Source organism: Cibotium barometz, unplaced genomic scaffold, assembly GCF_041138505.1.
Source record: "Cibotium barometz isolate CiBa-2024 unplaced genomic scaffold, ASM4113850v1 ctg453, whole genome shotgun sequence".
In the NCBI taxonomy this organism is placed as follows: Eukaryota; Viridiplantae; Streptophyta; class Polypodiopsida; order Cyatheales; family Cibotiaceae; genus Cibotium; species Cibotium barometz.
In genome coordinates, this window is record NW_028229442.1 from 57,625 (window position 1) to 71,785 (window position 14,161).

Genomic DNA, 14,161 nt, shown 5'->3' on the forward strand with positions numbered 1-14,161 from the left:
TCTCTCCTGCTGCTGCAAGTTGATTGTTGTAGTCTTTTATGCGGAGTACATAAGCATGACCGGTTTCACTGCTGTTGCGGAAACTCTGGTTGATCTGATTTCTCAGGGTGAGAATCCTGGATGTGTTCTTGGACTCGTAGAGAGCTGCGAACATATCCCATGCTTCTTTTGATGTCTTGACTGTGTTGAGCTGTCCTAGCATAACATCTTGCACATTCTGCTTGATCAGGTGATAGGCATACTTGTCTTTCTTATCCCATTCTGCTTGAGCTCGGGCAATGGCAGGATCTGCTACTGGTGCGGAAACTGTTTGTGTAGATGTAGATCCTGATGTAGATGCCGTTGCTGATGCTGTGACAACAGATGCAGTAGAGCTACTGGTGGCTGGATTGTCCAATGGTCTAGGTGTAGACCCATCGACATACTCCCATTTGTCCTGAAGCACAAGAATGGTCTCCATTCGGTATTTCCATGTACCGTAATTGGAGTTGTCTAACTTAGCAGATGCCTCCAAATTGAGGTTGCTAGTTGACATGGTGCAAGAAATGTACTCAAGAGTGTCGTAAAAATCTCTGTATGAATCAACTGCAAAACACTGAATATGCCAAGTGAAATCTCTGTACTGTCGGTGAAGATAGAACTGCAGTATATAAAATCTGATCTGTATTACAAGGCTTGTGGTAATGATGCCGGGAATATCCAAGAGGCTTTACAAGGCTGAAATGATGTGCACGATGCCGTGAGATAGCCGAATAGGCTTTACAATGGTGGCATGTGTGTGAAATCAAATGCTATCTGCCCACTGAATCAATCTGCAATGCCTCTGAACTCTGAAGTCTGCTCACTGAACTGATGAACGTAAGGTTTCAGGTAATGTAATGATGTGAAACCGTATGTGAGCGTATGGACTGACTCCGAGTAGGTACTAGTCGAGAATTTCGAGCATGGCTTAGATTGGCAACTTGGGGAAATTCAAAGCATCCCCTCTATGGCGATCTAGTCTACTCTGATCTAGATCTAAACCAACCGTCGATCGATGAAAGAACAGCAAATAATTCCTTTTCTTTTGTTCTTTTTAAGTGCTGGGTCAGATGCGTCGATGTAGAGGCAAATGTGCGTGAAGGAAGTGGTTTTGTCGGCGAGGCTCAAATGTGAGTGTAACTTGTGCCGAAGTGTGCGCGTGATGTGACGAGCGCGTAGAGCACGAAAAAACGAGCGACTTTCCTTTTTGGAGCGCCCTCAAATTCTTCCTGGATCAAGAGATACGACTTGATCTAGGTGGAGGGGCAAAAGGAGTCCAAATGGTGCTCAATGATGATGTGTCACTGTGAGTCACATGCAGTGATGATGTGGCACTGTGCCTAGCAAGAGGTGTGCCAGTGAAGCTCTGTGCTGAGGTGGCAGGAGTGGTCACATGAAGTGCCTGTGAAGCACTGTGTGTGCCTGCAGAGGTGAGTGCTGACTGGACAGCTGAGGTGGCACTGCTGAGGTGGCACTGCTGACGTGGCCTGATGACGTGTCACTGATGACGTGGATTGCTGACGTGGCACAAGTGACGTGGCTTGCTGACGTGGCTGTCAGTGATGATGTGGCGGTCGGTGATGATGTGGTGCACTGACGTGGCACTGGTGATGTGGCAGCTGGAGATAAGGTGATGACGTGGTAGTCGACTGCCACGTGTCAACTTTCTAACCAAAGGTGAGGTCTATCAGGGGATAAGGGTAGCCCCTTATCTGCCACGTGTCGCTTCGTGGGCAGCCGGAATCTTTAGTAGATTATTCGGAATCTGTGTAGATTCCGTTGCCGTCGGCGTTTGTTTGTTGATGGCGCAGTAGAAGGTCGTAGGTGCTGGAGCTTCCGTTCGGCTGTGGAAGAGCCGCCAGATCTTGAAGGAGAGGCTCTAGGAGCCGGGCTTGCAGGTGTTGAAGGAGGGCTTACGTGTGTACATGCTGTGTGTCGAGGGAGCCCGTGAGCTCTGGTGAGGCGGCTGGCGCGTGTTGGAGCTGTTCGGAGGATGGCGCTGTTTGCTGGTCGTCGAGGAGCCGCCCGTCGTGTGGCGCTGGCGTCGATGGCGATATGGAGCCTTGTCGCAGGAGGATCGTCGGGTTGAGCGAGCTGGAGCGTGCTAAGTCGCCGATGATGCGGTCGTTGTAGGAGGTCGGTGCAAGCAATCGCTGAAGGTGATGGTTGGCCGAGTGCCTTAGGCGCGCTGAAAGACAAAGAGTCTTGCTAGTGTGAGATCTGCACCGTGTGCTTGGAGTCTCAGCGTGGAGAAGCTTTGTGCTGAGTGTCGGCCATAGGAGCGATGTTGGAGCTATGCTGGGCAAGACGTTGGAGCTGGTCGATGGAGCTGCGTTGAGGCATGCGCGTTGCGTCGCCGTAGATGAGGCTGGGCCGTTGAAGAGCGCAGCTACTAGGAGCGTGGCTCGTTGAGGACCCGGTTGGAGGAGCTGGAACACGGTCTAAGTGGTTGCTTGGAGAGGTAAGCCACCGCCGTTGCAGGGGCTTAGTCGATGGAGCAGTCGGTGAGCCTTTTGTTTAGCGGATCGCCTTAGTGGTTGTAGGCGTTAGATGGCTATGAAGTGCACTGGAGCGTGTTGCAGACTGGATGGCAGATCCTTTGTTGATGAAGCGAGAGGCCGTCTGAGTCACCTGAAGATGCTGTCGTTGCAGCTGGTGATGGAAGAGCTCAAAGGCACTAGGAGCTCAAAGGTTCATCGTGAGCTCGAGTTGCTTATCGAACCGGGAGCTTGTTGTTGAGGAGTTCGTTGGAGATGCAGCTAGGCTGTTGATAGCCGTCTCAATCAATAGAAATCTCTCATGAAATCTCTCTCTCTCACAATAAGAATGTCTCACAAAATGAATTTAAATCCTCACAAGGAAATCTCAAGAAATGAACGAAATCTCTTAAGGAATAACGGAAATTTTTCTCAACGGAAGTGAAGGGAAGGATCTCACAATCACTCAAGAGAACTCTCAATCTCACAATCTCTCTCGCACTCTCAAGAATCGCAATGCCTCAGCGGAAGGCAAGGGAGCTCTGATACCATGACAAAATATGAGGAGGGGAGAGGAGAAGAGTGGAGATGAGGAGAGAGGGCACAGCTAGAGAGCACACCACAAATGACTAACTGTACACTAGATTTAGTTGAAAAAATAGAATATATACAAACCCTTTTAGGGTCAGGGTTAGGGGATCTAACCCTTTCCTTTATAGCACTCTATAAGGTTAGTGCTATGCACATATGATCACGTGATGGTGCTATGCACACATGATCACATGATGTTGAGCGTGAACTCTCAACACCTTCCCTCAAGATCAACATCATGAAGTAGGCCTTCCCTCAAGATGATGATTTTGGGGAATAGAAGAAGGACTGAGCATTACATTCCATCATGTTCATCCTGAGTTTGTTTGCAGGTTGAAGAAAGCCTTGTATGGCTTGAAGCAAGCACCTAGAGCATGGTCTGACAAGATAGGAGAGTATCTTGTCACTATTGGCTTTCAGATTTCCAAAGCAGATTTCTCACTTTATGTGAGAAAAACAGAGAAAGGTATTATGCTGCTTGTCATTTATGTTGATGATTTGATCATCACAGGTGATAGTGATGAAGATATCCTTCATGTGAAAATGCTATTGAAGCAGAAGTTTGAGATGAAGGATTTGGGAGAGCTGTGTTACTTCTTGGGCATTGAGGTGATTAGATCACCAAGTGGGATATGGCTCTTGCAGAGACAGTATGGATTGGACATGCTGTCCAAATATGGGATGACAGGCTGTAAGCCTATTTCAATTTCTTTGGAGCAGAATGTGAAGCTGAGTGCAGATGCAGGTGAGCTTTTGGAAGACCCTACTATGTATAGACGCATAGTAGGAAGTTTGATTTATATGACTATTACCAGGCCAGATTTGAGCTATGCTGTTGGATTGGTAAGTCAGTTTATGCAGGCTCCAAGGAAACCGCATTTGGATGCGACCAGACGCATACTCAGGTATGTGAAGTCCACATTGCAGTATGGACTATTTTATGAGACTGGGGTTCAGATACAACTGCATGGATACACTGATGCTGATTGGGTTGGTAGTATTCTCTTTTGTGTGTTCTCTTTTGGGAGTGCTGCAGTCACTTGGAGCAGCAAGAAACAGCCTACAGTTGCCTTGTCGAGCACGGAGGCTGAGTACAGGGGTGCAGCGATGGCTGCATGTGAGGTAGCTTGGTTGCAAAAGCTACTTTATGATATGCATCAGTCTACAGATGGGCCAATTGTCATTTATTGTGACAACATGAGCATTATACACTTGGCAAATAACCCAGTCTATCATGCCAGAACAAAGCACATTGAGGTGCATTATCACTATGTGCGGGAGAAGGTTTTACTAGGTCTTATTGATCTAGTTTATGTCAGCACAGAGGATCAGGTAGCTGACATATTCACGAAGGCATTGGGCGCAGAGAAGCTGCGCAAGTTCAGAGACCTGCTTGGTGTGCAGGAATTGGGATTGAGCTCGAGGGGGAGTGTTGAGATATCGAGCTCCACTCGTGATATGCCAGGGTGACCATTGTGTATTTATGTCACCGACTTGTTAGCTGCAGATGCGGTTGGTACACTTCCCATGAATAATAGCTGGATGACAGCTACCTTTATGTACTCTAGTTCGTGGCTCAGTTAGTATGCCACCTTAGTTAGATGAGTTTGGTTTGAGACCCACATATAGGGCTCATCTACTTTTTGTACGTAGAGTTCTTTTGGCTTTCACAACTAAGAAGAGAAAAACTGTTTTTAGCCTCCACCTTTGTGTGTATTCCCCCATTGTGTGTGTGAGAAAGCTGCAAGTGAGACTCCTCCCTTCTCTCCCACTCTCTTTACAAACGGTAGGGTGGTTTCAAATTTCATCTTTGAACGTATATGCACAAGGTTCGAGACCCCTATAAAAATTGTGTCAGACCATGGGAGCCCATTCTTGAATGAAGCAGTAGAGTTTCTCATGGATCATATGGGTATCAATCACCGCACCTCCAGCATCTATTATCCAGCATCCATGGGTCAAGTGGAGAGGACTAATGGTCTCTTATGTAAGTCCATGGGTAAGATGGCAGCTGGTCATCGAAGTTAGTGGGATTTAAAAGTTGCCGAGGCAGTATGGGCATATAACGTCACTCACAAGACCTCTATTGGACACACTCCATTTGAGTTAGTATACGGTACCGAGGCCACTCTACCCTTGGAGATAGAAATTCCAGCCCTTCGGCTAGCATGAGAGCAGCAAACGACTGAAGATGAAAAGGTGGAAGCCCAATTGGTGCAGCTTGAAAGATTCGATGAGACCTGTCAGCATGCTTTACATCATGCAAAAATCAAGAAGAATTGACAAAAAGGCAGACTAGATGCCAAGATCCGCAAAGGGTGGGAACGTCACTTTACCAAAGGTGATGTGGTGCTATGTTTTGATAGCAGGCTAGATCATCAAATGGATAAGAAATTCCTTCCGACATGGTCAGGACCATACAAAGTTATCAAGGAATGTAGCAACAGTTCAGTGGAAGTTCAAGAGTTGCAAGATCCACATGGAAAGAAGGTGTTCAACAAGCGACATCTCAAGCCTTTCTTTGTGCATGGTTTTCCCAGGCATGGAGATGCTTTGCATTCCCTACCTAGGGGGGGAAACTGTAATGGGCTAAAAATGACCAAAGAAAATAGCATAAATAAAATGAGAATGTGTGTGTGTGGCGTTAGTAGCATAAAATAATGTGTGCTAGGCCCCAAGGTTGAGGTGGCAAGCCCATGTGCCACCCTTCCATGTAGGTGGCCCCATAGGTGTTTTATGTGCATAGTCCATAAGGATAGTAATATAATAAGAAAAAGATGGTCGAGGTGGCAAGCGATGCCCATGTGTGACCCTTCCACCTAGGCGGTCCCATCCATGCATTTAGTAGGATAGGTCCAAAGTCAATGGAAGAAATAGTATAAAATAGGTGTGTGAGGTGGAGGTGGATAAGAATCTTGGACCTTCCTCTCCATGTAGGATGGACCCATGTTGTATATTATAAAATTAGGAGTGGGAGCCATGGAGCATCTTAGACTATGGTTATGGGGGTTTGATTTATGTGGAAAATGGAGGCAAGGATTTGTCGCACACATTTGAGAGTGCGTACCCTCCTAGCTCACATGGGAGATTCTCTATCTCACACTACCCATGTGGGATGGCAAATTTATTTCGAGAGCCTCTCCCTTTGGTTATAAAAGGAGGGGCTGCTCCTTGATGTGACACGCTCTCTCTTGTATAGCCTATATGCTTGTATTTTTCCCCTCCACCCTCCTTTGCAATATAGCTATGCCACCATTTGTATGATATCTCACTCTTCTTCCTCTACCCATGCCATGTATATCATCCCCTCTCCCTTCTCCCCTCCTTTTGGGTTTTGTGTTGTGACTTTCCCCTTCTGCCACCCCTCTCTTCCCCCACACCCTCCCTCATGTCGTTGTTTCCTCACCCTCCCCCTCTCTCTCCCATGCTATGAAGCATCGCGAGGCGTTCCGCTTGCCGTCTTGTGTGGGTTCGTTTTTCCCACAACATTACACAATTGAATCTTCTTTCATTGTGCTATATTGTTTCCCTATTTATGTCATATGCATTTTTCAAAGCTCCATCCTTCTAGGCATGCAAACTTTGAGGACAAAGTTTTTGAAGAGGTGAGTATCCAGCATTGTATGGCCTCCATAAAAGGGGAAAATATCGAAGACCACAAAGATGATATCAAAGGATGCCAAAGTAAACTCACACACAATGAGGAGCAGCACCTTGTGCAGAAAGAACAAGATATGCATCACAACACATTCATAAGCATGATAGTGGGGGATGTGGCCACAACTTTACCATACCTAATGCCCGTCACTGCTGCTCACTAGGTGAGCATACCTGGGAGCTTTGCCTTCTAGACATAGCAGCCATAATGAGAACAATGGCACCTCATAGGAGTGCTGTAAATGCAAGGGCAGAACTTTGGAACAATGTTCTCGTGCCGTGTGCATAACCTATAGATCCGCTGTGCTATGGGATGCTTGCAACTCTCCCCATCTCAATCCTCATCTGATGTGGGGACGAGACCTGCATTTGTCCAATGGCAATCCTCTGTGCATGTGAGACTCCTTTGTCCTCTAGGTACTGGGATCTAATGATGAGTCCATCCTCCAAAAGTCTCAAGAAGTAGTCATGATAGAATTGGATCTTGGTGGGGAACTCCTGGTCCCCCCTCCCTCCCAAAAGTCCGAGATGTATGGAGTAGGAGGAGATCTAACCGTATGATAAGGTTAATCCCATGTCATGGGATCAACTTGGGTGGTGCATTGAAATGAACTCTTCTAACTCTACGTAAACCACCCTGCTATCTACTGTAGATCACGGGAGTAGCACCATAGAAATTCCTCCCAGCCAAATCCTTGCTGAAGTGTAAGAAGCAGAGAGATCGAATTCTGAATTCACGTAAAGGCTCATTCTCTCTCCTCCTACTCACTCCAACAAGCCCCATCTCCCTAGATGGATCTAGATGCCACATGTTACATTTGTAGGGCCTTTCCTAATGCATCATTTACGCCCCTCTTGGGATACTTTAATTTGCCCCTAGGCACATTTCATGCATTAGGCCCTTAGCCTTAGATCCACCTAGTCTGGTGCTATCTGCCCTCACCTAGGACCTTGACATCATTCCCTTCCAATCAATGGCTGGATTCTTCCTAGAATGCCAAGCCTTACCCAGGGCTATATCTGCATGAGTAAGCTTAGTCATTTCAAAATCAAGCTTCTCAGCATAGTCCTGAATCCGAAGCTCCAACTGGGTAACCCTTTGGTCCCATACTTCAGTTGAACTTCCATCTGCCATCGTGACTGTATACGCATAGTCAGATGGACTAGTTTTTAACTTCAGCCTCTTCACGAGCTTGGAGTTAATTACATTGTGGGTTGACGCTGAGTCAAACAACACAATGACATCATGATTGGCCACTTGCCCTTTCATCTTAATTAACTCCGTATCATTGAAGGTTGTACACCCCGTTGCTGTGGGCTTAGACAGGATGTTATCGGGTGCACTAGTTACTAGCTTAGCAACAGACACACATAACAAAAAAGGTACTGACCTCTGAGAAGATCCCGCTAGCTGAATCTGCATCTGTTCCGCTCTGGGACTTCCCTCCATTTCCACGTTGCATTTTGAGACTACCATCTCAGCCATCCAACGATCCTTGTTTCGTGGACAATCTTTCCACTGATGAGGCTGAAGGCATCCGAAGCACAAGCCTTCTCTCCTCGCTTTTTCTCTTTGCTCTGGGTTCAAAGAAGACTTTGACCAAGCCCGGGCTGCCATTGGTGTTACTTTTCTTTTCAATCCAATGGTGGTACTTGATCTATGAGTTTCAGCTGGTTTCGCCTGCTTGGCTTGACCACTCGGCTGAGAAACACTCCCTTTACTAATCCACTTCTTCTTAAACCCAGATTTCTTCTGGTACCCATACTGGGTTCCGAATTGCACAAACCCACTTGGTCTGCTGCCCTTGGCATCTTCATAGTACAGGGCTATTGCAATTGCATCATCTAACGTGTTCGCATACTTAGCCCGAACTTCCATTTTTATCCGATCATTCAATCCAAAGATGAAATCTTTCACTTGGATTGATTGAGGTAGGAGTTCATCAACCTTCATTACACTGTCTCGAAACTTATCAGTGTATTCTGCCATCGACAAATTTCTCTGACGAAGGTTTCGATACTGATCCCAAGCTCGGGATGCTTCGTCAGGAGGTAAGAAGTGTTTTCTAAATTCCCTTTTAAACCCCTCCCAGGTAGTGGATGCTATACCATCTTTCTGTTGTTTAATCCACCACCGATCCGCTGCCTCACTAAACATGTGGGTGGCCTCGCGGATTTTCTTCATATCATTTCTGATTTCACAAATGGCGAACGCCTCGTCCCATTTGTGTAACCAAGTCTCAATGATATCAGAACTACGGTCTGACATCCGACCAGAATACTTTTCCGGCCTATAATTGGCAATATTAGGCACTTTAGCCCTCCTAGGCTCGACCGTATGAACACTAGACTCCGGTTCCATCGGAGACTTTCCTTTCTCCTCTCGAGAAGGTCTGGCAGACATACTGTGTACCATTCTCCTGAGTTCAGACTGCCCTGCATTTGCTTGTAACTGTTGCGCTAATATCTGTTGCAAGGCATCCTCTAATAATGCAATCCTGCCAGATAAAGTGTGAACTACGGGGCGCGACACCTGCTGGGTTGGCTGGACTCCTGACTCTACAGGGTCCATCCTGGAAGCTCCTTCTTCTGCCTCCATTCTGGTCAATGGGTGTTTTTTTAAAAAAAAAAACACCGCTAAAAACTGTAATTACAAACTGACACAATTCTGTGTACTTGCACTCTGATACAATTCCCTATGCTAGGGAATACTGCAATCCCACATGCACACTAACTAGGCATTTAACACAGGCATCTATCCAAAATCCCGCTTTTCCCTATACTAGGGAAGTTCCTGCAAATCAAACCTGACTCAAGTACAAAGGCATATACACAAACACAATCTCCCACAGAATTTTGGAGAAGCAAAATCCCAAGTGTGCTATGGCATCAATAGCTTCATACGGGCTGGCAATCAACGAAAGTCTAGTCCGTTTAAAAAAAAGAAAAAGAAAAAAAGAAGTAATGACAGAACAAAGAGGAAAAAATATGTCGAGAGCCCCCTGGTCTGTGATCTCGTCAATTGCATGCAAGTACTTCCGAATCATATGTCCACGCTCCCGCGATGCAAAGCCACAGCAATCTGTTCGCTGTCTTCCGCTGGTAATTGCTGGCCCTTCAGATAGCATGTGATTGAGTTGTGGAGCCAGCACATAGTTAAGAGTCGTGATTCTACGAAATCGCGATCATCAATCTTCCGCTCTGCTATGAACCCCAGGTAACGTGATCCCTTGGACGCTGCCTCGACTGCGCCTTCGACCTCGTCACGCTACTGTGAACGAATTCCCGCTCAAGTTCAAATTACTACCAAAGCCACACCTACGAACCTTTCGCTTACGTAAATTTCCCGCTGCATATACGGTCTGCTTGAAAGTACACGCAACCAGTGCAACGGCTCAACTATCTCCTGCGCTGTGTACACCGCTATCAAACGACCTCCTCGCTCGCTTCTTCGCATGCAACGCAGGATCATTCACTCTCGTCGCTCGTCATCCCCGAGTCTCCTCACCTAGTGCTCTGATACCAAATGAAACGAACTCTTCTAACTCTACGTAAACCACCCTGCTATCTACTGTAGATCACGGGAGTAGCACCATAGAAATTCCTCCCAGCCAAATCCTTGCTGAAGCGTAAGAAGCAGAGAGATCGAATTCTGAATTCACGTAAAGGCTCATTCTCTCTCCTCCTACTCACTCCAACAAGCCCCATCTCCCTAGATGGATCTAGATGCCACATGTTACATTTGTAGGGCCTTTCCTAATGCATCATTTACGCCCCTCTTGGGATACTTTAATTCATTTGCCCCTAGGCACATTTCATGCATTAGGCCCTTAGCCTTAGATCCACCTAGTCTGGTGCTATCTGCCCTCACCGAGGACCTTGACATCATTCCCTCCTGATCATTTACATGAAGCGCAAACAGATATATTACAAACATAGATCCTTTAAGGGAAATGCTGACTGATTCTTCCGATGTCATGCTACCTCAGCTAGAGCGTAACATGCATCCATGCTGTACTGAAAGCGGGAAGGTGGTCCATCTGAATACCCAGATTGGCAACCATGGGGATACACGTGCCTACCATGCTGTGTTGACCTCGCTCTGCTAAACATCTAGATGACTCTAGTGCTAGCCTTGGTAGTCTTTGGTTAGGTAAGGCCCAAACTTTGTGAAGGAATGTCACTGTCTAAAAGATGGCATCAATCTCAATTGGTGATATGGTGAACTCTTCCTGTACTATCTGATGGGGGACTGATGGCTTACTCCGAATCATCCTAGATTCCATAATCACCTGTAGCCTGCTCAAATCTCCTCCAATTTGTTGCCGAGAGATCACCTCCCTTAAAGGGTACTGCATACATGGCATCCTGGAAGTATGTCAGAAAGCACTGACTCTCTAGTTAGGCCAAAGCTCCCTGTCCTTGTGTGAGTCGTGCCCTTGCTACATTGATCATCTGAAAATTGGCCCTGTGAAGACTGCCCCGAAGTATGTGTAAGATTGCACTATCTCCAGTCTCACCTCGGTAAGTGAAGCTATGTCGATAGAGTGCTGCACGTGAGCTATTGAAGATCATAACCTACCTCCTAGACGATCAATAAAGGATGTGATCTCATCAATGTAGAACCCAAAGAGAGTCAGTGAAAGGGCATCCTTGTTTCACTCTGATCATGCTCTCAACCCAATCTGATAGGCCTCCTGGGCCACAAACTCTCCCTCTGACGGACTCTTATAGGCTCATCACGCCCTAGATCATGACCTCTGGAATCTACCTCTCTTGAAGTCTCCTGATCGTATGAGATCGTGGGACAATGTCAAAGGCCTTCCGAAAGTCTATAAAGCAGGCGTAGACTTTCTGGGATCTCGACTTTGCCTCCTCAATGATATCCCGCAGGGTGAAGATGTGGTCTAGGGTGGAGTGCTGTCTCTGGAATCCTGCTTGTCTTAGAGCCTGCTACCCATGTGCCTCTGTGTAGCCGCTGATCTCCCTCTCTAGTATTGACGCTAAGAGTATGGTAGTTCCTAGTATCCATGGGGTTCCCTGCTTTGTCTATCGGAATAATGGTGGTAGAGAGAGAGAGAGATTGGGAGACTGAGCGTGTAGGCTACAAGTAGGGGGAAGGAGGAGGGAGAGTAGATAGGATTACATGTCACATCAAAAGTACATTGCACATGAGGGGAGGGTACTTATATGGTACCTCCTTATTCCCTTTGACCTCTTTATCTTGCAAAGATCCCCAAGAACTAATAATCCTAACCCTTAACAACTTGACCAATTTTTGGCCTTCATTACACTTCATGACGAAGTCCCTCACCAAATATCCTCCAAATTTAAGTTGCACTTGTGGTCCAATTATCAAGTGTTTACTTTTTAAGGCTGGTCACAGCTTCCTATTGGCTACGTCTTGAGTAGATGAGGCATGTTTGATTCTGCAACCGTTGCACTCAACATTGCCTTTGGAGATGGCAAGGAACACAACCATAGTCACAAGAAACGTTTCATCTGTTTCGTTGTTTCGTCATTTCGACATTTCGTTTCGGCTTTTCGTACGAAATGGATAAGTTTTGAATTGATACTTAATATATACCCTTATAGGACAAAAAGATATGTTATATTTAAGTTAGAGTGAACAAAGAGAAATATAAGTCAAGATACTAAAAGGAAATTCAAAACATAAACACCTTGGATTCTAGAAAAAATGGGGCAAAAATGTTTATTTTGATTTGGGTGAAACAAAGGTTTCGTTGAGAGCGTTTTGTCCTATTCGTTTGTTTCCCGTTTCGAGGTTTCGAAGAGGACGAAACGGGTTTTCATGTGACTATGAACACAACGAGTTAGATGCTTTCATAGTTCTGTGTAGCTATCAAGGAGTCCTAGGGTTGTGACTTGGAGGATGGTTGTGTGGCTCTTTGAGTTGGAGTAGGTTTACCACTTCAAAGTGATAGGCGGTAGTTCTTGGTCTCATTTCATCCAAGGTGGCTTGCTGAGCAGATCCGAGTTCTCTCTGGTTATTCGGATACCCTATTGGAGAGCTCTGCTCCTTGAGGATGACAATTGGGAGACCATATTTAGCATCACTATAACTACCTGGCATATCTGGGTCGCTTTGGTGGTGGGCGCTCATTAAAGCTAGCTCTTAGCCACATTGGTAGCCATTTCACTCCAAATTCTCCGCAATCTCTAGGAGATGGTTAGGAGGGCTCTTCAAAGTCTTCTAGGCATCACAATGCTCTCATAAGATCCAGCCTCTAGGCATCTCGTAGTGTCTCATGGATAGAGGTATCCAGTTTTTATATAATCCCCCAAATTGGCTCCTTCTAGCTGCTTATTGGCAGTGTGCCAACAACTTTGTGTGGCAGCCTGTAAGTGATTGGTCTACACAGTGCCCTAGTGGACAGCTTAGTTCTAAATCTTTTTCAAAGCTTATCAAAACTCTACAGGACTCCAAATTATGGAGCATTTTGTGAAATTACCTCCCTCAGCATTAAAGCATTTGTCTATAACGTCACCTTGAATTTTTAGGGAAGAGACTATCATAGTTACCAGGGCATGGCATTCCGACATCCGGAATGTCTGGAATGCCATTTTAGAAAGCAAGCCGGAACTAAACGTCCCCCCCTTTTTTTTGGTGGTTGGTTTTGCTCTTTGAAAGTTTCAAATGGCTATTTTAGAGCTTATATAGAAAGGTTAAAGCTGTAAAACGTTAGTTTCTTTTGTTTTCTAGCATAGTTTTATGTCATATGGTTACGTGTCGTGTATGACATGGCGTTCCGGTTCCCGTTCCCCCTTCCCGGAACGTTCCCGTTCTGACATTCAAATTTCTGGAACGTTCCCGTTCCCTGGTAACTATTGGAGACTACACCCCCTTGATAACTTCGGAATGTATCCTGGTTTTTGGTTCAAAAGAAAGACAAAATATTATGTGTGATCCCAAGTAAAGATTTTGAGGAAATGAGGAGCCATGGGATGCAACATTTTTCTAGAAAGATATGACTTTCAGCCCTGTAGTAGGAATAATAATTGAGCGATCCCCATTCCCGTATGTTGATTACGTGCCTGTTCACACGTGCTTTCTTTCCGCTCCATTCACTAGGATATCAAAGAAAGGGGGAATACAGCAGGTAACCAATCTTATAAACTTTCTGACTCTTGGATGTATTCGTGCCATGCAGATTGGACTTGTTTTAGACTCGGGGATTGAAAGGGATTTGCAATTACGGCATCTTCAAGTCGCTGATGCAGCTCATGCATCCCTAGGTGTAACGATTGTGGAACACATTGTCACCGATATGCCATTGGGGGTATGCTTTATTGTTTTAGATAACAGTAAATGTTGTACCTGCTGAAACTCCTGTTTATGTATCTTACTTGGCAAGCAGCTCAGAAAGGAGTTTTCCATGCGACTTGAATACCTC

General features: G+C 45.9%; 1 protein-coding gene across 2 annotated transcripts in view; it reads left to right on the top strand.

Annotated features, from left to right (window-relative positions):
* The window catches only part of LOC147602580 (uncharacterized), a 108,322-nt gene that overhangs the window by 12,372 nt on the left and 81,789 nt on the right, over positions 1–14,161 (top strand). For both annotated transcript variants that reach the window (XM_086797863.1, XM_086797862.1), the window contains exon 2: positions 13,919–14,047. In XM_086797863.1, coding sequence (XP_086653989.1) covers positions 14,036–14,047 — 12 coding nt within the window. In that variant the 5' untranslated portion in view covers positions 13,919–14,035. The remainder of the gene's footprint in view (positions 1–13,918; positions 14,048–14,161) is intronic.